Consider the following 22,305-nt stretch of genomic DNA (forward strand, 5'->3'; position numbering starts at 1 on the left):
GGATCCCACAGCAGCAGAAGTGCCTCCTCAGCCGGAGCCCTGCCCGGTCCTCTTTGTCCACGTCCTGGCTGGGGACACAGCAGGGATCTCCTGCATGCCAGGCCCAGGCCCAAAAGCCCTCGAGATGAGGCCCCTTCAGTTTGTCCAATGGTGCCCCCTCATTGCTATCACCCTATTTTGCAGAGCAGGAAGCTGAGGCTCAAACAGCCTAGAGGCCTACCCAGGTCAGCCAGGAGGTGGGAAAGGGAGCTGGCTCCAGACCTCCCCACATGCTCCGTGCCCCCCCTTACTGCCAAGATAGTCAAGTTCTGTGCCCCCGAGGCTCAGCCAGCAGCCCTCCCTGCCCATCTGTGTTCAATGCTCCACTCACAGGCTCTCAGGGGGCCGCCCCGGGTGACTGACCCTGGCTTCTCCCATCCCAGCACACCTGCCTCAGGCCTCTGGCCGCCTGTCCGTCTCGGACACACCTCCTGACCTTTGAGCCCGCTGGTCACGGGCCTCTCAGAAAGCGGGTCCCTCTCCGGGCTCCAAGAGTGGGCGGGGCAGCCAGACAACAGGCCCCTCAGACCCGGCGGCTTCCCAGAGGCAGCGGGGTGGGAGGACCAGCCACTGTCCAGCATCTGGCCTGACCAGTCGCCCACCCGCCTGCCCACTGCAGCCAGACACAAGCACAGCCTGGGGCCTGCTGGCCACGGACCAGCCGCCCACACCGATCCAAGCGCTGCCTGTAAATGCCCAGCCTGGCTCAGGCCCCTAGTGTCCCGTCTGGGGCTCCTGCCTGCCCTCGTCCACCCAAGTCCGCCCCTAGGATGCAGCCTGGCGGCCGGAGCACAGGGCCCACAGGGCTGTCGTGGCTTCACACGCACGGCCCGCTCCTGGCGGGGCTCCCAGGACAGCGCGCCCCGTCACGAGGCTGCAGAGCTGGTCTGAACACTGGCACTGGTGTGGTTAAAAACCTGCTCCCCGCCACGGTGGGCCAGGCCACTGCCCTGGCACAGCCTCCAGACCCCTGGGGGCCCCGCCCTCCTCAGCCCCCTGGCTGCCCGGGGTCCCGCCTTTTGCCTTTGAGTGTGCACAGGTCAAAGGATGGGGCCGGCTTCACCCTGATGGGGAGCCCCTGGGCAGCGTCTGGCTGCACTGTCTCCCAAAGGCTAGGCCTGGCCCGGGGCGGGTAGCAGGACGGTGCTTGTTACTTGAACTTGGATCTGCTCACAATCAACCTTCAAACACCTCAAGGCTTGGTCCAGCTGGGTCCACCTCATCCTTGAAGGTGAAGGGGCCTGGGTCCCTGGACTCCACGACCCCAGCTGAGAGGGCATCTCATAGGCCTGGGCACTCAGCCTGGGGTCAGGTCCAGCACGGGGAGGAGCTCCCAGCTCAAGCCCGTGCTCTGGGAGCTAGGGGGCCAGGGATCCCCCAGCCTGCGGGCGGGGGAAGAGGAGGGGAGGGAGGGAGGGCTGGATCCCCAGGGCTGTCTGTGGCTGGGCAGGACAGTCACATTCCAGTCTCAGTGCTGGCCGCTGGCCACTGCAGGCCTCTAAACCTGGCCAGACAGACTGCGAGGCCCTCAAGGGCCAAGTCTGTCCAAGGAACAAAGGCTTCTGGGCCCGGTTCCTGGCCGCAGAAAAGACAGGACAGACTTTCAGGACAGCTGGGACTTCAAAGGATCCAGCCGTTGTTGGCACAGCAATGCCAGAGGTTGGGAATGATCATCACTGTCCCTTGAACATCCCCAGGAGAGACCCCGGTTGCCTTGGACACAGGCCCTTCCTCTCTGCCCCTGCCCCGTCCCCGCCGCGGCCTCAGCCTGCAGAGGCAGCTGCTCTGGAGTAGCCTGCGTTGGCTTTGTAGCCCACAATGACCCCAGAGGACCTGCCATATGGGCCTGGAGAGTCTCTGCTAGGTCCTGTTCATTTGAATCTCAAGAAAAAGAAAGCAAGGACCTCCCTGGTGGCACAAGTGGTTAAGACACAACCTATGAAGCAATCCGCTGCCTCTGCAGCACGAGTTCAATTCCCGGCCAGCTAGCGAGCAACCCACATGGCACAGCAGGCCTCTCCTGTCTCCCCGCTGCTCCCCTCAGCAGTGTACTTCGGTCAATCTGCCTGTTCTGCCCCACTCTGTCTCTGGTGAATCCTCTCACCCCCTGCATCTCTGGCCTGTACCCCAGTTCTTGTATGCATAAATAAATGAATCTTTAAAAAAAAAAAGATTGGGCCTCCCTGGTAGCGCAGCGGGTTGAGCACCAGGTTGTGAAGCTGTTCGTAGCTTTCACAGTGCAGGTTCGATTCCCGGCCGGCCAGGGAGCAACCCACATGGCATGGCAGACCTCTCCTGCCTCACCCGCTGCTCCCCTCAGCAGTGTCTTCGGTCCGTCTGCCTGTTCTGCTCCCCGCTGTCTCTGGTGAATTCTCTCACCCTCCTGTGCCTCTGACTGTACCCCAATTCTTGTATAAATAAATAAATCTTTTTTAAAAAGATTAAAAAAACAGGGCCTCCCCGGTGGCGCAGCAGACGTGGGAGGGGTGGTCTCGAAGGTGAAGGCACATGATTCTGCCCTGGGCTATGTGCGTATCCTAATGTGCTGGGAAGTTGAACTGAGCTCTAAGGGGCCTCACTGGGAAGCTCAAAGTCCAGGAGACCTCAGATGTGAACCTGGACTAAGGTCAACCCAGACTGGGGAGTATCTCCAGAACATGGCAGAAGCATGTGTAAAAAAAATTCTTTTTAATGATGGCCACATGTGGAGGAATTTCTTTGCTGGTCTTAAAGGTCAACTTAAGGTCTTAAAAAAACATGAAGGGATTCTAAACTGTCTCCCATCAGCTCCATTCCCAAGCCTGGAGGAGCTAACGTCAATTCATCACATGATAATATATAGGATAAAATGCCAACCTGGAAAAAAAATAAAATCTATGCTATTAGGGGCCTCCCCAGTGGCGTAGCAGTTGAGCGCTGGGTTGCGAAGCTGCCCGCAGCCTCTAAACCGTCGGTTCGATCCCCGGCTGCTCCCCGGCCACCAGAGGAGGGTCCCGCATGGCGCGCAGACCTCTCCTGCCACCCGCCGCTCCCCTCAGCAGTGTCCTTCGGTCCTTCTGCCTGCTCTGCTCCCCGCTCTGGCTCTGGTGAATTCTCTCACCCTCCCGCGCTTCTGACTGTACCCAGTGCTTGTATAAATAAATAAATAAAAATAAATCTTTAAAAAAAGAAAAAAAAATCTATGCTATTAAAAACTTACCAGAAGGTCCTCCCTGGTGGCACAGGGGTTAAGTCTCAGCACTATGAAGCTATCCTTAGCCACTACATCACAAGTTCGATTCCCGGCCAGGGAGGTGACCCACAGGGCGCAGCAGACCTCGCCTGCTGCTCCCCTCAGCAGTATATTTCAGTCAGTCTGCCTGTTCTGCTCCCCGCTCTGTCTCTGGTGAATCCTCTCACCCCCTGCACCTCTGGCCTGCACCCCAGTTCTTATATGCATAAATAAATAAATCTTTAAAAAAAAAACCTTACCAGAGCCTTCAAGTCTTTCTGATAAACAGATATGCAAAAATCCCCCATAAGATATTAACAAACCAAGTAAATAATACACTAAAAGGATCATATCCTGTGACCAAGTGGGACTGACTCCAGGGATGCAAGGATGGTTCCACACCCACAAATCCATCCATGTGATACACCACATCAACAAAGTGAAAGACAAAAATTACATGATCAGCTCAATAGAGGAAGGGAAAACACTTGACAAAATCCAACACCCATTTGTATAAAAACCTCCGTCAGTTGGGTAAAGAGGGAAGGGTCATACCTCAACATAAAACACACGGATGAAAGACCACAGCGACCGCTTTAAGCTCCCCAAATCCACTCTCCAACTGTCATCAGATTCTCCTAAAAGGCAAGTCAGACACTGCTCCCCACCCTGCTAAAAATGCTTAATGAACAATTTGCTCCATGAATGCAATCTGAATTATTATTATTTTGCATTTGAAAGGGCAGGTTTATTAGGAAAAGGAGACAGGAAAAGAGGCACCTGCACAGACACAGGTGGGCAGAGCGCTGCTGCCGTGCCGCTTTGCCAACATCTGAATTCAGAGGCTTCCCCTGCCTCTCCAGGGACTGACCTGCGGGGCCTGCCACAGCTCCCCCACCCGAAGTGCTGCCCAGCCCTCCCCTGGTTCCTTACATCCCTGTCGGGCCCCACCAACGGCCAGTTCTACCTCTGCTGACTCTGCCTTCCCCCACCTCCCACCCCTGCTTTTGACCTAACTGCCAATTCACCCTTCAGGTGACATCACTTCTTCAGGAAGGGCTAACTAAGACGGTGATCTGGGAGGAGTCTCTCCCAGGGACCAGCTCACCAGCCCGTAATCACTCTCTTTAAGGGCCACGGAGCTGCTTTTCAAGTCCTGTTCATGTCTTATCGCCCATGAGTCAGACAGAGTCTAGAAGGAAGGGCATCTTCCTGGGCCACCACCATCTCCCTGGTCCTAGGGAGATGATCAGTAAGAGCTTGATAAATATTTGTGATTTGTGATTAAATGAGTTAACTGTGACACAGCCTTTTTAATGTCAAAAAAGGAAAGAAATCAATATAAAAGGCTGGAAGACACCACCAGGTGTGGGCACAACCAGTGGCCTGTTGCTGTCATTCCTGCAACTGGTATAATTTGGGGGACACGCCAAGTGCCTGGAAGCCACCTTTCACCCAGGTCTGGAAACTCTCCCCTCCCAGGAATGGGCAGGACGTTCCTGAATCAGGGCAGCCAGTGGCTGGGATGACCAGCCAGGCCCTGCCAGCGTGGGCGATGCACTCAGTTGAACCTCTAACCTCGCCCAGCAGGGAGCCCAGCTGTGACAATTGCTTTGCTTGTTGGGGGAGTAAAGGGGAGCCAGAGGAAGAGGTCAGCAGCCCAGACCTTCCCCACAGGCAGGTCTTCCCCACACCTCACTGTCTGCTTCATCATTCTGGGCAGGGCCAACCACAGTGTTGGGCCAGATAAGGTTGAAACGGGGTGCCCTTTGGTGGCAGCACTCCTGCACGCCATTCCTCTTTAGCCAGGAATGGGGTGTCTCCCGGGTCAGGCGCTGACTCTGGGCTGCTGGAATGCCGCAGCTCCGCGCACACTATTCCTCACCCCCACGCTGGAAGGAGGCACGGCCCATCACAAAGGCAACTTAAAAGTAGCGATGGTTTGGGAGGAAGGCCCTGGCCCCTCCAGAAAGCCACAAAGGCCAGTCCAGGGACCCTCCGAGCGACAGGGACACGGATGCCCTAAGCTGACAGCCTGAAAGGCGTGAGGTACCTGATAAACTTTAAACAACTCCCAGCCCCCCGCCCCAGCTCCTCCAGCTGCTGCCAGGTCTGCCAGGAGAGCAATTCTTCAGCACAGAGCCTCTTTCTTCTTCCAGGAGCGGGCTTGGACGGAAGTGAAGGGCTCCCTGCTCCACCTTCTCAGGAGACAGGGCCCTTAAAGCACCCGCCCAGCGGAGCTGATGGAGACCCCTGCCTTCCACGCTCAATCCCCTAACTGGTGTGCTAACAAGGAACAGCGGCCTGGCCTGCAGGAGGGCGCTTAAGGGGTCTCGTTAGGCAAGCATGGGCACGTGGTGGCCCCTCCAAATCCCTCCAAGGCTCCTGCACTCTGTAACACTGACCCTCCTTTCTGGACAAAAGCAGGCGTACTCACCAGTCCGCAGGCGAAGGCTAGGCCAGCTGCAAGTGGGGGGCCCCGGTTTCCTTAGGACTCAGTGCGAGCTTGACCTCTGGGGGTGCACCAGGCCTGCTGCTAGAGTCGCGGGCGATCAGAGCCACGGGTCCGCGGCCCTCCCCGCCAGCTGCAGTCCGGGCGCTGGAGGGCTTGTCCCAGCGCAGCCCCAGCCCTAGTTCCTCCGGCTGAATCGTCTGCACAGAAAGCGCCGCGCTCAGCCCCTGCCAAAGAGCTTCCTCTCGCCGCGGCCGCAGGTCCCGGGGGGCTGTGTTTCAATGCGTGGACTCCGGAGCCACTGTTCGCACTGCGTTTCCTTCCTGCTGGTTTTCTCCCCCTTGGACTTTCCATTCCCGGGGACCCATTCGCTCCAGGAACAGACTGCTGCCACGGCGGGCCGTCTGGGATGGGCGCCTCCTTTTCCTGGAAAGCGCGCCACAAAGACCCTCCTCTCTACAACGCAATGGCAGGCAGCAGACCCTGGCGGGACTGCCAGGGAAACTTCTAGGAAGGTCTAGAAGTTTGATGACTTCTCGCTGCCCTGCAGACTCGCTCGCAGCTGGGAGACCAAGATCCAGCCAGACTGTGAGCCCACAGCAGCATCGGGGCCCGCTGCCATGGCAACCCACAGCTTCCCAGCCCAACACTGTGTCTGCCCAGCTCAGCTGGCTTTGCCTATTCCCAAAACTGCTTACTCAGCACCTGGCATTTCCAGATGGAACCTGCTGCCCCCAACCCCAGGGCCTCCTTCCAGATGGCCCCCAGCCCAGCCGCTACCCCACTCTCCCTGGCAAATCCTGGGAGGTCACTAACTTAGCGAAGTCTTCCTGAAGGGGCCCGAGCATCACGTGGCTCCCCCACTCACTGCACAGAGGGCCCCCATTTTTGTCTTAGCCACTGTTGGGGCTGGCCTGTGGGTGCAGCCTGGGAGCCACGGCCGAGGCTGACAGGCCCCAGGCGCTCCCCACTTTTAAAGCTTTTTGGGAGCAGAATTCTTTCTCCTTCTATTCTAATCCCAAATCGTACCTGCACTTCTATACTTGAGCCCAAACTGAAAATGAAACTCCCACACTCAGCACTGAAATGGGACGAGGCTGGCACGTGCTGGAGCTTCCCTTCTCCCCACCGTGGCACCCCGACTTCCCTTCTCATCTTTGACTTTCCCCAATGCTCGCACCTTAATTCCTTTGAAGCCTTTAATTTTTTTCGAGGAATACAATGGCCTACCTATGCAAACCATATGACCAACAAATTCATGTTCTCAAAAATATTTAATGACACAGAAGTTCACATGTTGAGCTGCAGAAACACACACAGAGGACACCAAGTGTAAGACACACAAGCACACGTATAACCTAGCACACACACACACACACCCGGCCACCACAAGAGACCGCAGGCGGTGGGTGGGTATAGGGGGTCCTCGCCACACACCAGCTGCTCCAGCACCCTTAAAAGTCTTAAGTGGAGGGTTAGGAGAAAGTCCCCGGATGGGTGTCTTTGGGCACCCTGGGAGCCCTCTCCCTGGAGCGTTTTTTTTTTTTTTTTTTAAAGATTTATTTATTTATGCATACAAGAGCTGGGGTCCAGGCCAGAGATGCGGGGGGGTGGGGGGGTGGTGAGAGGATCCACCAGAGACAAGAGTGGGGAGCAGAACAGGCAGACTGACTGCAATACACTGCTGAGGGGAGCAGCGGGGAGACAGGAGAGGTCTGCTGTGCCATGTGGGTTGCTCCCTGACTGGCAGGGGATCGAACTCGTGCTGCAGATGCTTCAGATAGCGTCACAGTGCGCCACCAGGGAGGCCCTCCCTGGAGCACTTTAACAGACACCTGGAGGCAAGACAGTGGGGGGACGTGGACTGGAATGATTGTCTCGTCCCGACCTGGGTTAATCTACTCAGACACCAGGCGTGCCATTTGGGGCCTCGGTACTCCTCACACAGGGACCCCGAGAGGGGAGGACTGTCCCACTGAAAGGAAGAGCCTCGGGTTAAATGCGCCCCACCCAGGACACAGCTGGCCAGTGGCGAAGGTGGGGTCTGAGCGGGGAGGTCTGACATCAGAGCCCGTCTTAACCCCCGCAGGGCCGGCCCAAATCTGAATTCTAGTAAAAGCCCATCATTTAGATAGACAAGTTTTAAAAGGCCACCATCTGGAGCAACAGAAGTAGCTCCTCATCCACACTCGTCCTCATACCACCTGCTGGGCAGACCTGCCCGGTCCACAGGTTAACCAGGCGCAGGGCCCAGGTGGAGGTGGTGGGCCTCGGGCCTCAGGCTGGGGCCGCAACACCCACAGGGCCCCCCACAGGCCACTGCCAGATCTCAGTCTCTCAAAAATCACTATCAAGGGCTCAGGAGTACCAGCTCACCTTGCTCCCCACGCCCCCCCGTCCCACGGTGTCAGGGCACGAACTCCCGCCTGCAAGCCCAGGGGAAACCACTGGGGACAGAGACACGAGCTGGCCTCACTCACTACATCCAGGAGCCCTGGAGTCGGGGCTCTTGCCGTCCGTCTGCCTTACCTATACACGGCGCTCTCCAGAAGCTGCGGGTCTTTGAAGAGCCACAAAACTGGCCAACTAAGGAGGGTTCTCACATTTGAAGCCACGTTTCTTTAAAATAAGCATGCCCGGCTTTGGGAGTCACATGTAACAGCCACAGCCTCGGAAGATGGACCGGCCCGTGGCGCCCCCTCTGTCCACTACGGGAACGACGAGCAGCCCGAACTGCTGACTCTGATCACGTGGACACGAGGTGGCGGGCGCCTGGCCAGTCGACCTGCACCCCAGGGCTGGCCACAGATCCAGACCAAGGAGGCCAGAGACCCCTAGAGAAAGTGCACCTCAGCCCCCCCCACCCCCCATCACCCAGAGCCAACTGACCCACACAGACAGCGCCCTCTGGTGGTGACCTGTCTTCCCCACCAGGGCTGAGTGGAGACCAGGAGGAAGGGGGTGGGGGGAGAAGCCAAGCCAGGATTCAGAGGAAAGGTGCTGCGGGCCTGCTGCTGTGGGAAGGAGGGCTGTCCACCGAAATTCTTTGCAGGGTCAAGACAGAAAACCATGTACAGGCAACTAAGAGGTTGGACCTCAGCTGGTGTGAAGGGTGTCAAAACTCACCCTGGAGGGCTCGTGCATGCATCCGTTAAGTCCTCCGCTGTGGGTGGGTGAGATGTGGGGGGCCAGGAGAGAGCCCCCACAATGCCAGTCACCGGCCTAAGCGTCAGAACCCACACACCCCGATAAAGCTGACCTGCCGGGATCCAATCTGCCAGTTTGAAATGCTGCCTCCTGTGCATCTCAGTCTCACACGCAGGAAGGGCTTCACCCAGCGTGGGCACCTGTGCCCACCGCGACCACCTCCAACCCCGAGGGTAAAGCAGCATGGCTACTACGGGGCGAAGTACAGGTTTTCATTGTTTTTCCAACACCCCCCCGCCCCCAACCAGGGCAGAAGTCACCCTCACCACCTCCTGTTCCCCAGGGGCCAGCTCTAACATGTGTGCAAGTTCAGGTCCAGCAATCAGAGGCAAAACTACGAGGCTTTACACATGAGGCTCTGCCAGTGCCAGCCCTGCTACCAGCGCCAGCCCTGCCCACGCCGGCCTTCTGTCCCAGATGAGAAGTCAACCAGGATGAAGAGTGCGGAGCCCCCAGGAGAGGCTTCTGGATTTGAGATGTTTCAAAAAATATGAACCAGGGCCTCTGTGTGGCGCAGGGGTTAAGTCTCAGCGCTATCAAGCTATCAGCAGCCACTGCAGTGAGAGTTCGATCCCCGGCCAGGGAGGTGACCCACATGGCGCAGCAGACCTCGCCTGTCTCCCTGCTGCTCCCCTCAGCAGTGGATTTCAGTGGATCCGCCTGCTCTGCTCCCCACTCTGTCTCTGGTGAGTCCTCTCACCCCCTGCACCTCTGGCCTGTACCCCAGCTCTTCTGTATAAAAATAAATAAAATCTCAAAAGAAACCATTAGAATAAAAAAATAAATAAAAAGGGCCCTGGGTCCAAACTGTGAAACCCTTACAATGAAGAGACCAAACACAGCCTTGTAACCCTCCGGGCGAGGAGCGGCACTAAGCCCCCAGAAGGCCCGCCCCCCTCCCCATGGGACACCTGTCCTGTCTGTGCCCCGGCAGGCGGGTGGGAGCAAGGTAGCCTCACAGGCGGGGTGCCCATGACCAACCCCGGCCAGCCTGCCTTCCTCCTAGGCACATCTCAGCGGCCCCAGTTTCTCTGTTCTTATTTGGATTCCAACAATTAGATCCTTCAGGAACTTTCTGCAGAACCACGTTCTTTCTGTTTTAATGGTATACAAACCTCTCCTTGCTGTTTTATCCCTTTAGAAAATAAAATAGGTAGCAAATGGTTATCTACACAGATGACGAGGGCAAAACTCCAGGTCATGCAGCTGGGGCAGACGCCGGCATGCCCACGAGTCCCGCACGAGGCACTGTCTGCAGCGCAAGCATCCGCACAGAGAAGCCCACGACTACGCGGGCCAGGCTGGAGACAAAGGCAGGCTTTTTGGTCAAAAATTCCTTTCCCTTACTGAAAAGAGCAACATCAGTTCGTTTTCCGATAGAGTTTAGGCTTCGGGTGCACTTTCTCTTTATGTGTTTCCTCGAATTCTCTTGCTCCAATTTTCTCTGACGCACCAGGAAGTTTAAAGTTATAGTCCGTGGTGATGTAAGGGATTGTGCCCTCGGGCCCGCGCTGAAACGAAGCAAAGAGCGCACATGGGCCCCGCCAGCCCTGTGAGGCGCGTGCGCGGCACCCCCTCCTCCGCAGAGCGCAGGGCCCTGCGGATCCTCCCGCTCCTGCCAGGACATCAGGGCCTGGAAAGGGCTGCTCGGAGCAACAGCCGGGTCTGTGTCCCCCCAGCCACAGCCGCACCACACAGCACAAGTGCAGGTGGTACAGGGGAGTGCCCAAGTCCCCAACAAAAGAAACTGTTACAGGGCAACAAGCAGGCAAGAGGGCAGGAAGACCTGCTGCCTGCCCGGCCCTCTGGACGCCCTGGCCAATGTGACCCCCATGACCTTCCTGTGGTGCAGCAGGAAGGTGATCCTGGGGTGGCCGCCTCTGCTCCTTCTCCCACATCCTGCTCCCAGGAGATCGGCTGCACCACAGGCTCCTGACCACGAGCGTTGGCGGTTCCTGGCCTTGGGCCGCTGCGGCCATTCTGGCTTCCTGCCCCACCTCCCTAAGCCTCTCCCACAGACTGAGTGTCCCAAACAAGGCCCTGCTCCCCTGGGGCTCAGCCCCACCCCAGGCCCTCACTCCCTCTGCCCTGGTCTTGGGCTGCAGCCCGTGGGGCTGCCCGGTGCCACACCCACCTGGCACTTGAGGACGCACTGTGGGATGGACACGGCCCCAACCAGCAGACAGTTCACATGTCTTAGCTGTTCCGGGGGCACAGGGGTGAGGATGTGGTAAAGCCTCTTCTCCATGTCGATCCCCCTGCAGATTCCTAGAACACATGAGAGTCACACACTCAGGAAGGAACCCAACCGCGCCCCCCAGACGAACTCAAGGGCCTTTACAGAGTTAGCTTCCATTTCAACTATTTTGCTGCAAAAGTGCAGAGCATGATGGGAGGACTTGGGAAGCTGCTGTCGTGCGGCTCCTCGTGCGGCTGTGAGGCATAGGTGGGCTCCAGGTGAGTGTCCTTGCTGACCAAGGACACAGGCAGGGAGGCACTGGGAAACAAGGACATTCCTAACCTTCCCCACCATCAAGCCCTTCTTCGTGGTCTATGTTAAACAATGTGATTTCTGTGGGATGCTTTTGAGGCGCACAGGGCACAAAACCAATGATAGGGGCCATCCCTGGTGGCACAGCGGTTGAGCGCTGGGCTGCAGAGCTGCCCGCAGCCTCTGCTGCGCCAGTTTGATCCCTGGCTGCAGGCAAGGGTCCCACATGGCGTGCAGACCTCTCCTGCCGCCCACTGTTCCCCTCAGCAGTGTATTTCGTCAGTCTGCCTGTTCTGTTCCCCGCTCTGGCTCTGGTGAATTCTCTCACCCTCCCGCATTTCTGACTGTGCCCAGCGCTTGTATAAATAAATAAATAAATCTTTAAAAAAAAGGTGGGGGGGCCTCCCCTGGTGGTGCAGTGGTTGAACGCTGGGCTGCAGAACTGCCCACAGCCTCTGCTGCGCCAGTTTGATCCCCAGCCACTGGCGAGGGTCCCACATGGCGCACAGACCTCTCCTGCTGCCCGCTACTCCCCTCAGCAGTGTGCTTCAGTCCTTCTGCCTGCTCTGCTCCCCGCTCTGGCTCTGGTGAATTCTCTCACCCTCCCGCGCTTCTGACTGTACCCAGTGCTTGTATACATAAATAAATAAACCTTAAAAAAAAAAAAAAAAAAAGCCAAACCAGAGATGGGCAGTCAACTATTCAAGGATTTAGCTCATTTAGCGATACCTCAGTCCAACGCCCAATGGGGAGCACGGGCATGAAGCAGGTGCAGAGCTGGCCGGGGAGACAATCTGGGAGTAAGCCACAGGAGGGGCTGGCCCTCACAGTGGGTCACATGTTAGGGAAACATCCAGTGACCAGACCCGAGGACCCTGCATCTTAGGGGCTCTGGGAGAGGAAGCAGAACAGAAGCAGATCCTGCCCACCTGAGGCCTGTGTGCAGAAGACAGAGACGCTTCTGACTAGCAGGCTCCATGCGGGGCTCCTCGGTCAGGACCAGCCAGTCCAGCTCAAGGGGTCAGTGTCGGTGGCTTACAGACTCGTTTCACTCCTACTCACCAAACCCCAAACAATCACAGATGGGCGTCTGGGCGAGCAGGATAGGACCATGCGTGTATCCGCGGACATCATCCATGATCTTGCAGAGGCCCACCCAGCTGGCGTTCACGGCGTACAGTATGTGGGCAGGGGCCACATCGGAGTGGACGATCCGGAGCGCGACAGCATTGAAAGGGACCTGGAAGGAAATTTGCATCTCCCTCTATTAATCCCACTTTTTCGCGAGACTGTTTCTAATTTCTACAAATTAACTAATCAGTTATCTAAAGTATGCCTGCCAGGCCTCCCTGGTGGCGCAAGGGGTTAAGACGCAACCTATGAATCTATCCACAGCCTCTGCAGCCCGAGTTCGATCCCTGGCCAGCTATCACAATCTGACCACCTTAGAAATGATTCCTCTGAAGATGATCTGGAGTTTGCTGACACAGCAACAGTTCTTAAAAGTAGTAACTTTAACTAAGGTCTATTTCTTAAGTGAGAGAGCCATGGTTCTAGGAGTTTAAGATGAGAAGGATAAGGTAGAAAGAAACTACAGAGATAAACATCACACAAAAGAGGTTGCACCAGCTCAAGTGCTTACACTCCAGTCGCCCTCCTGCCCTCACTGGCGTTGCAAGACCACCGGCCAGGGAGTTACCCACATGGCACAGCAGACCTCTCCTGTCTCGCCTGCTGCTCCCCTCAGCAGTGTTTTTATTCCCCTAGGATTTATTTATTTATACAAGAACTGGGGTACAGGTCAGATATGTGGGAAGGTGACAGGATTCATCAGAGACAGAGTGGGGAACAGAACAGGCAGTCTGACTGAAATACACTGCTGAGGGGAGCAGTGGGGAGACAGGAGAGGTCTGCTCGCCACATGGGACCCTCACCTGGCTGGCGGGGATCGAACCGGCACTCCAGAGGCTGCAGACAGCTTCACAGCGCTGCACTCAACCACATGCGCCACCAGGGGAGGCCCTCAGCAGTGTATTTCAGCCAGTCGGCCTGTTCTGTTCCCCACTCAGTCTCTGGTGAGTCCTCTCATCCCCTCACCTCTGGCCTGTACCCCAGTTCTTGTATGCATAAATAAAATCTTTAAAAAAAAAAATTTGCCTGCCAAACCACCTACCAAAAAGTATCTAAAAGGAATGAAAACATGAGCCAGTGAGTCCCCGGGCGGGCAGTCGCCACTTTCACGTGAAGAGCCTACGGCACTGACCCGGGCCCTGCCTACAGCAACGATCCCAGCAATCCAACCCAAGTGCCTGGGACTCTTCTCCAAAGACACAAACAGGGTACAGGTTTGGAGATGTCCTAATTGAGAAGTCAAGGGAGACTGAACACCCCATCCACAGAGCAGTCCCCTAATATAAGAAAGTAAAAATCTGTTCATTGACAGAAAGCCCCGATTACTCCCTGACAAAATGTACTGAATTAGAAAATAGATTGGAACATTCGATGAATGACTCCCTTTATTTAATGTGTACCTTCCCGGGCAACAAGTCATGTAGATTTCAAAAACAAATCTGAAATAACAAAAGGTGGCACCTAAGTTTCAAGTCTGGCTCCAGAGTGTCACCCACGAGGCAACGGCACATCAGCCCCAACCCCCTGAACACCTCCCGGCTCCTCCAGGGAGGTGCCTCGGGGGCCTGGGGCTGCAGGTCAGGCGACACCTCCACATCCAGTCGCCACACAGTGTCATGAGTGTCCCTCTTAGGCGGTGAAGAGCTCCAAAGAGCGCCCGGCCCAACACGCAGAGGATGAAGGCGCTGGCCCTGGAGTACCTTGGCCGGGACTGGGCACCCAGCCCAAGCTAACAATGCCACTTTTTATCATCTGTGAAATGGGAGCAATGACAGGGCCCGGTGAGGAGTCAGCACAGGCCTAGAACAAAGTCTAGCACAGAGTAAGCACGAAGAGATTGTCCTCAAAAAGTTTTAAAAATAAAAAAAGCAAGAGGTGGGCCTCCCCTGGTGGTGCAGCAGTTGAGCACTGGACTGCGAAGCTGCCCGCAGCCTCTGCTGCACCGGTTCTATCCCCGGCCGCCAGCGAAGGTTCCACATGGCTGCCCCCTTCAGCAGTGTACTTCGGTCCTTCTGCCTGCTCTGCTCCCTGATCTGGCTCTGGTGAATTCTCTCACTCTCCCACGCTTCTGACTGTACCCAGTGCTTGTAGAAATAAATAAATAAATCCTTAAAAAAAAAAAAAAAAAAAAAAGGCAAGAGGGCCTCCCTGGTGGCACAGGCGGTTGAGCGCCACACTGTAAGCTGTCCTCTGCAGCGCGGGTTTGATCCTGGCCGGCCGGTGAGGATCCCACATGGCGAAGCAGACCTCTCTTGTCTCGCCCACGCCTCCCCTCAGCAGTGTGTTTCGCCAGTCTTCCTGTTCTGTTCCCGGCTCTCTCTCTGGTGAGTCCTCTCACCCTCCCGTGCCTCTGGCCTATACCCTGGTTCTTGTATAAAAATAAATGAATCTTTAAAAAAAAAAAAAAGCAAGAGCCACCTGTTGCTATTTTATCATCACCCAGAATCCTAACACTCCAGTACTCATGTCTCAGCTCACCTGATAGGGCTTCAGACCCTGCAAGGGGCAGAGTGGTTTTGGCACCGGGGGCTGCAGCTGGCCCAGGTAACCCAACACCGCCAAATCACGGAAAATCCTGTTGTGCCACTCCCTGCAAAAAGCGAACACAGCACCAGAGGCCGTCTGTCACCACGTGGGTTCTAGATTCAGAGTCAGCCCCACCCTAACACCATGGAGCCCACCTCCCGCGAACTCCCTGGAGAGACAGAACACTCTCCTTCCAACTGGAGGCCACTCCAGGCATTTCCCTGGGGTAATGAGAGCTCCCAGAGTAACGGAGTCCCCTTCTGGAGCATGAGCTGTGGCAGAGGCCTGAGGCCCCGGGGAGTACTCAAGAACCCGAGGGGAGAGGCGGCATCACGCCAGAGGAAGCGAGCCTCCCAGGCAAGACATGATGTACCTATTTCTTGAAGTTTTCCTGAATGCAAACTCCGACTGCACGCTCATCAGTTTGTGTCCAGTGAACACCACCGGACTCTCCTTCTCGTCATCAGCAAAGTCCAAAGTCTCCGCGAATTCTGCCAGGTGGAAACCCCTGTTTCTGACCTTGATCTTGCTCTTCGTGTACAAGCCGTCCATGTCGTCGACGTAGTCGGGGGTGAGACGCGGCATGTACGGGCTGCGGCTGGAGCTGAACTGAACCACATGGCTGGGAGACAGCAGGCGGATCAGGTCGATGAGCAACAGGAGCCCGTCATCTGTGAGTGGGAGAGAGTCAGACTTCTGCACAGGCTGGGGGAATGGCCTCTTCCCCGTGGCCACCCAGCCTCCCGACACGCATGCGGCTTACCCGACACCCAGCCCATGGTGTTGACGATGAGCGGGGACTCCCGCTTGTAGGCGCTGAACACGTACTTGACTATTTCAATGTAACTCTCACAGTTATTCTTACAGGAAGGCTTCCCATAATACACCATTTTCTGTGGTGTCCTCTGGTGGGTGAAAGGTGGTCCTGGAAGACAAGGGTCAGGGCTGTCAGCCCTCTACCCCTTGGAGGGTGGGAGGGCTTTCCTTCCACTGTCATCACAGAAGAAGGAGGGGAGAGACGCTGAGAACACAGCACCCACAGAGCAGCTGTACTCCCATTTTCAGAAATCTAAGCTTTCCACTGAATGCAAAGGCACGCCTGCTTTGAAATACACTATTGGGCCTCCCTGGTGGTGCAAGGGGTTAAGATGCAGCTTATGAAGCTATCCGCAGCCTCTGTAGCAGTTCGATCCCCGGCCAGTCAGGGAGCAACCCACATGGCGCAGCAGACCTCTCCTGACTCGCCCGCTGCTCCCCTCAGCAGTGTATTTCAGTCAGCCTGCCTGTTCTGTTCCCCACCCTGTCTCTGGTAAATCCTCTTACCCCCCACACCTCTGGCCTGCACCCCAGCTCTTGCATGCATAAGTATTAAAAAAAAAAAGTTTTGGAACCACCAGTGACATGGTTGGGCAACACTGTGAGTGTGTTTAACGCCACGCAACAGTACATGCACGACTGGTTAACACGACAAGTGCCAGGTCATGTGTGTTTTACCACAACATAAAAGCAACTGGGGACCCCAGGTTGGATTCAAAACCAGAAAAACGACAGTAGCGGGAGAATCGATATGTGCTTAATAAAACCTATAGATTGTTAATATTATAGCAGCGTTAACAACTTGGTTTACTCATAGACCATTTTACACAGTTACAGAAAATGTCACTATAAAGAAAAGGTGTTTCTCACTTACATGAAACAAAATGGGCATTAGTTCCATTCACTGAAATGTTTTTACAGGCTGGGGAAGAGTTATGATAAGACTGTAAGCTTGATAGGGTAACGTTCTCTTTTTATAATTACACGTTCTTTGAGTTTTAAATAAGCATCATTACTTTTGAGTTTCATCAAACCACAACATTAAGAAGCATACAATACGTACCCAGAACTGGTTCCGTGACACTGACTAAGGAAATGCAGCCAGGAGGAGTAAATTCTGTCTGTCCCAGATCACACTCCAAATAGTCAACACAAGGAAGACTGGAAATTGAAAAGAAGAAAACCTTAGGCAGCTTACGCCCTGGAAGGATAAGCCAGACCTTAGAGGCTTCCCCGACGCGGGTAGACCCACCACCACGCCAGCTTCCGGGGAGGTGAGGATGCCGCCGCCAGGGAGAGGGCACAGGTGGTTGGTGTCCACGCATGGGAGGCACCACTTTGTCTCCCCTAAAACCTCAGATCTTATCCCTATTGTCTCTCTCTGGACCTGGACGAACACAGACTCAGACCCAAAGGCCCCTTTGCCAGCTGACAGGAAAGGCCACATGCCCCGAGACACCTGAGTCCAAGCATGGGCACAGACGCCAGGCCAGCAGTTTAGGGGTGCAGACGCATGCCATTAAGTTTCTCAAATCTCACCTCACACCAAAAATGTAGCAACACGTCGCACAGAATAGAAACACTTACCTATTCAAGAGCTGGTTAATCAGGTATCGATTAAACGTGGACTTCCCGATGTCCTGGGGCCCGCACGCCAGAATGACAGGGCAGCCATCGACTTCCTCTGCGGGGAAACAGAGATGAGCCCAGAACGAGCGCTCTCTTTTAGGGCTCCACTCACAGCGGTCCCAAGGGCGCGCCTGGACTTCGCCCACATCCTACTCACCACAGGCGACGCTGACCAGCTCTTCCAGGGCGGAGAGGGCACTCTCAGTTAAACGAAGGCCATTTTTTCTCTTTTTCTCTTTTCTAATGCCGACAGATCTCAAGGCTAGAGATTCAGCATTAATCTGGGAAGTTGGACTCTGAAACGAACAATTTAAACTCTAAGAAAAAGCGAAAACTAATGCCCCTTTCTTCAGTTCTAAAGGAATAAAGCCTCTCTCTCACCCCCCAAATCCTTCGATGAGTCCTTCAGAATCTATCCCAAAGTACTAATGTCTCTGTGTTCCAGCACTTAAGCTCCACTTCCAGTTGCCATGGCCTCTCCAGGAGCCGCCACGGGAAAAGAAAACACGGAAATTTAAAAGTGATCGCCACGAGAACACTGAAAGGAGGCCCACAGCTGTGGAACAGGCTGGTGGTTTGGAACAAAGTCAAGATGGTCTCCAGAAACAGCAGAACAAGGAGCACACTTGGAGCCCAAGGAAGTGGGAGGCGAGTCCAGAGGCCCAAGGACTGTCCAATAGGCACAGAAGAGGGGAGCAAGGAGAGACCTGCCTCGACCACACCCTTGTAATTTGTCACTGCTGAGGATGGAGACGCCCCGATGGCATGAGGTCCTTAAGGCTTTAGGGCAAAATCCTTTTGAATACACAAGCCCCAGAAAAATAGAGATGAAAACATAAGGTCGCATCTTGCCATTCAGAACTTTCACTTTCAAGTGGCAAAGGCTTTTCCACAGGCTTTCTGGTCCTTTCTCCACTGCCCTGATCAAGCCACTCGGCTCTGCACAATGAAACTGATGCAGCCCCAACAGTCTGTCTGCTGTCCCACCTTCCTGTCTTCTCTCACCTCCAACTTGGAAAGGCGACCAACTGACTCCCAGCACCCCACTCGGCTGTGACATCCAACCTTGTTCAAAAGCAACAGAAATCCCAACAGAGCAACCTGTGCCTGCCCTGCCCTGCCATTCGCTGGGCTCCCCTGACACACCGCGTCCGGTGCTTCCAAGGCCAAGCTCGCAGCCGACAATCCAGCACCCTCCCTCCTCTCTGCAGCGCCAGCAGCTCTCTCACCCCTCCATCAATCCCACCTAGTGACTTCATACAAACATTTTTTCCACCCACCTTAACAAAAAGCACTCTTGGGCCTCCCAAGTGGCACAGCAGTTGAGCGCTGGGTTGCGAAGCTGCCCGCAGCCTCTGCAGCGCCGGTTCCATCCCCGGCTGCTCCCCGGCCACCAGAGGAGGGTCCCACATGGCACGCAGACCTCTCCTGCCGCCCAGACCTCTCCTGCCGCCCGCTGCTCCCCAGTGTATTTCGTCAGTCTGCCTGCTCTGCTCCCCGCTCTGGCTCTGGTGAATTCTCTCACCCTCCCGCACTTCTGACTGTACCCAGTGCTTGTATAAATAAATACATAAATACTTTAAAAAAAAACCAAAAAAACAAAAAGCAACTCTTCTTGGGGGCCTCCCAGGTGGCGCAGCAGTTGAATGCTGGGCCGCTAAGCTACCCGCAGCCTCTGCAGCACTGCTTTAATCCCCGGCCACCGGCGACAGTCCCACATGGCCCGCAGACCTCTCTTGCCGCCCGCTGCTCCCCTCAGCAGTGTCCTTCGGTCCTTCTGCCTGTTCTGCTCCCCGCTCTGGCTCTGGTGAATTCTCTCACCCTCCCGCACCTCTGGCCTGCACCCCAGTGCTTGTATAAATAAGTAAATCTTTGGTGGGGGCGGGGAAGCAACTCTTCTTGATCACACTAATATCGCTACCACTCTGTCATCTGCTTTCCCTTCCTTTACAAAACCAAATGCCTTGCTGCTGCACCCTTGGGGTCCTCTCCCCCGTAGCCCCAAACTCTAAGCTCCATTTAGCCAGGTTATCCTCCTTGGGGATCTACCGACCCTCTCTGATCCAGACATAAGCTGCCTCCGCAGGCCTCATCTTCCGGTCGCAGCATCTGTCTGACACAGCCGTGCACTTGTTGTCCGGGAAGGACTCCCCCTGGTCACGCTCAGTGCCAACCCCTCCCTCACTCGTCTCCGCCTCTCAGCTGCTCCCTCCTTTCCGCCCAGCTCTCCCTTGGGGGTTCTTGGGCACCTCCCCAGGGGCCGCTGCCCGTTGCATGGCTTCTGGAGTCCTCCTCAGCTGAAATTTACACTTTCAGTCTTTTCTCTGAAGTTCGGAGTCACCCCTCAGGCTGCCCACCTGACATCTCCAACTGGATGTTCGCACGCTCGCACGCCTCACCTGCGCCTCCTGCTCCACACACCCAGATAATGAGGCCAAAAAGCCCAATCCCTTGATTCCTGCTCACACCTACATCTAGTCTGTCCACAACGCCATTAATAGTAAAGATAATCATTTTTAAAAATGCCAAGAGGTGCTAAACCAACCACAACATGAAATGATGTCTTTTTCTGGGGGATGAAGCTGAGGGGGGTGGGGCGGAGACAACACATCTTCTATATCATCTTTCCCGTGCCCACATCTTACATTCCACGTGACCTACAGACAACCCAGCAGACAGACTGAGCTCCTAAGGGCGCGCCCAACACACTCAGTGGACAAGACTTTTGGGGAAAACAGTAACTACCTAAATTCTAAATGAAAACTGGTTTTACCTCTTGTACGAAAATATACGACAAGCCCGGATGGCTGTTGATGAAGTTCACGGTGGGGGTTTTCAGTTGTTCCAGCAGTACAATGGAGCACAGAGGAGAAAAATTCTTCATCAGCCAACACCTGTCCTCTATAAGGAGAAAGATAAACTACCTTAGAAAGGGAGACTCCATTCAATTCTCTACCTGCCTTTTGGACTATGATCTCCTCAGCTAAAAGGTAAATTTTAATTTTTCTCATATAAAAAAATGAAAACAATAGTTCCATTCACAGCACTATGGTGAGGGTTTAAACACAGACAGTGTGAGGCCTCCCTGGTGGCCTAGGGGTTGAATCTCAGGGCCAACACCGCTTTGGTTCAATCCCCAGCCAGGGAGCTGACCCACACATGGCGCGGCAGACCTCTCCTGTCTCCCCGCTGCTCCCCTCAACAGTGTGTTTCAGTAATTTGGCTGTTTTGCTCCGGGACTCTGTCTCTGGTGAATCCTCTCAGCCCCGCACCTCTGGCCTACACCCCAGTTCTATGCAAAAATAAAAAATAAACGGGGACAGCGAAGTCTGCATTATCTAAACACAGTAAGCACCTACAATTGAGAGGCCTTATAGGCCTGCAGCAAAGCAGCAGGAAAGCAGCAGGTTCCTCCCGTTACCTCGGTTAAGGTGCGGTCGGAGCAAAGCCCGGGCTTCCCTTTTTATCTCCTTCCTGCTTCTCTCAGGCATTAAGTAGTGAACTGAGCTGATGGTCAGGCGAGAGTGGGTATAGGTAGAGAAGACATCCTGGGGGGGCTGGCCTTGGCTGATGGCAAAACCAAACACCTGCACCTGGCCATAGAGGCAGGTCACCCGACAGATCCCGCTGAATGTGAAATCCTAGCAGGGAAAGAAAGGAGGGGAAGAAAGAACATTACATATTCTGTTGCTACCAACTGAACGTAAAGAAAAAAAACCCTTGGGCCTCCCCAGGTGGCTCAGCGGTTGTGCGCTGGGCTATGAAGCTGCCCGCAGCCTCTGCAGCGCCAGTTCGATCCCTGACCACCAGGCGCGGGTCCCACATGGGGCGCAGACCTCTCCTGCCGCCCGCTGCTCCCCTCAGCAGTGTCCTTCGGTCCTTCTGCCTGCTCTGCTCCCCGCTCTGGCTCTGGGGAATCCTCTCACCCTCCCGCGCTTCTGACTGTACCCAGGGCTTGTATGAATAAATAAATAAATCTTAAAAAAAAAAAACCTTAATTGCTATTCACATGTCCAAGGCAGCTGCCTTCTGAGCAAGAGGACCCCGCTTCACGTGACCGTCAAGTACACGAGAACCACCAGGGGGTCCCATAAATTGGGCTCTGCTGCTCTCTGGCTTCCGGTCCTGCCTGAGGCCCCTCCGCGGGGTCCCAGCGAGGGGGGCTGCAGTCGGGCTGCCTGCGGCGAACCCCAGTGCTGCCTCTGCCGCACACCTCTCGGCGGGCGGCCCGGCAGTGTCCTCTCCGGGCACATCGGGGCGTCGCGGGGACGCCGCCAGCGAGGGCCGGGGCGCGGGGGTCGCGCGCCCCACCAGGCCCGGCCCCGCCCCGCGCCACCCACCTTCTCGAGCGGCAGCAGCAGCAGCGCGCGGCCCGGGCCCAGCGGCCGCGCCGGCGGGAGGCGGGCGCTCGGGGCGGCGGCCGGGGCGGCGGCCGGGGCGCGGCGGGCGGCGGGCGCGGGGGGCGCGGGGGGCGCGGCGGGGCGCGGGGCGGCGGGCGCGGGCCGGGGGGCCGCGCGCGCCGAGGGGCAGCCGGCCGCCCGCCAGTCCGCGCCGGCCGCCTGGGCCTGCAGGAGCCGCCGCCGCAGGCGCTTCCGGCCGAGCCCGCGCAGCGAGGCGAGCTGGCGGCGGCGCCGGCGGCCGAGCGCGAGCTGGGGCCGCGCCTTGCGGGCCCGCACCCACGTGGCGCGGGGGGCAGCGCGCCGGGGCGGCGGCGCCGAGTCCGCCATGGCGGCCGTGGCTCCCGCGCGCGGGGTCTCGCGAGATCGCGCCGCCCGCCCCGGGCCCGGCCCCGCCCCGCCCCGC

General features: G+C 56.3%; 2 protein-coding genes across 2 annotated transcripts in view; both read right to left on the reverse strand.

Moving 5' to 3' along the window:
• PLEKHG5 (pleckstrin homology and RhoGEF domain containing G5) overlaps positions 1–5,734 on the reverse strand; it is a 41,882-nt gene extending 36,148 nt beyond the window's left edge. The window contains exon 1 of the mRNA XM_054691091.1: positions 5,688–5,734. The gene's annotated coding sequence lies outside the window, so the exon portion shown is untranslated. The remainder of the gene's footprint in view (positions 1–5,687) is intronic.
• A 1,607-nt stretch (positions 5,735–7,341) lies between these two features.
• NOL9 (nucleolar protein 9) lies at positions 7,342–22,229 on the reverse strand. The gene is made up of 12 exons (XM_037499075.2): positions 21,843–22,229; positions 20,924–21,143; positions 20,276–20,403; positions 17,660–17,798; positions 17,461–17,557; positions 16,937–17,034; positions 15,821–15,982; positions 15,431–15,728; positions 15,010–15,121; positions 12,463–12,640; positions 11,044–11,177; positions 7,342–10,420 (listed from the first exon to the last, which is right to left on the reverse strand). Exons 1-12 carry the CDS (start codon positions 22,227–22,229, stop codon positions 10,271–10,273), a joined length of 2,103 nt encoding a protein of 700 aa, XP_037354972.1. The 3' UTR covers positions 7,342–10,270.
• Between the last annotated feature and the right edge of the window lie 76 nt (positions 22,230–22,305).

This window comes from Talpa occidentalis, unplaced genomic scaffold (assembly GCF_014898055.3).
Source record: "Talpa occidentalis isolate TD23 unplaced genomic scaffold, MPIMG_talOcc4v2.1 talOcc4.9, whole genome shotgun sequence".
Lineage (NCBI taxonomy): Eukaryota > Metazoa > Chordata > Mammalia > Eulipotyphla > Talpidae > Talpa > Talpa occidentalis.

Excerpts from the sequence above, each read along its gene's own strand:
- NOL9 (XM_037499075.2), bottom strand. The coding sequence starts at position 22,229 with ATGGCGGACTCGGCGCCGCCGCCCCGGCGCGCTGCCCCCCGCGCCACG. Across the intron at positions 21,144-21,842 it reads TGCTGCTGCCGCTCGAGAAG|GATTTCACATTCAGCGGGAT; the intron begins GTGGGTGGCGCG and ends TTTCCCTGCTAG. Across the intron at positions 17,558-17,659 it reads GCTGGTCAGCGTCGCCTGTG|AGGAAGTCGATGGCTGCCCT; the intron begins GTGAGTAGGATG and ends GTTTCCCCGCAG.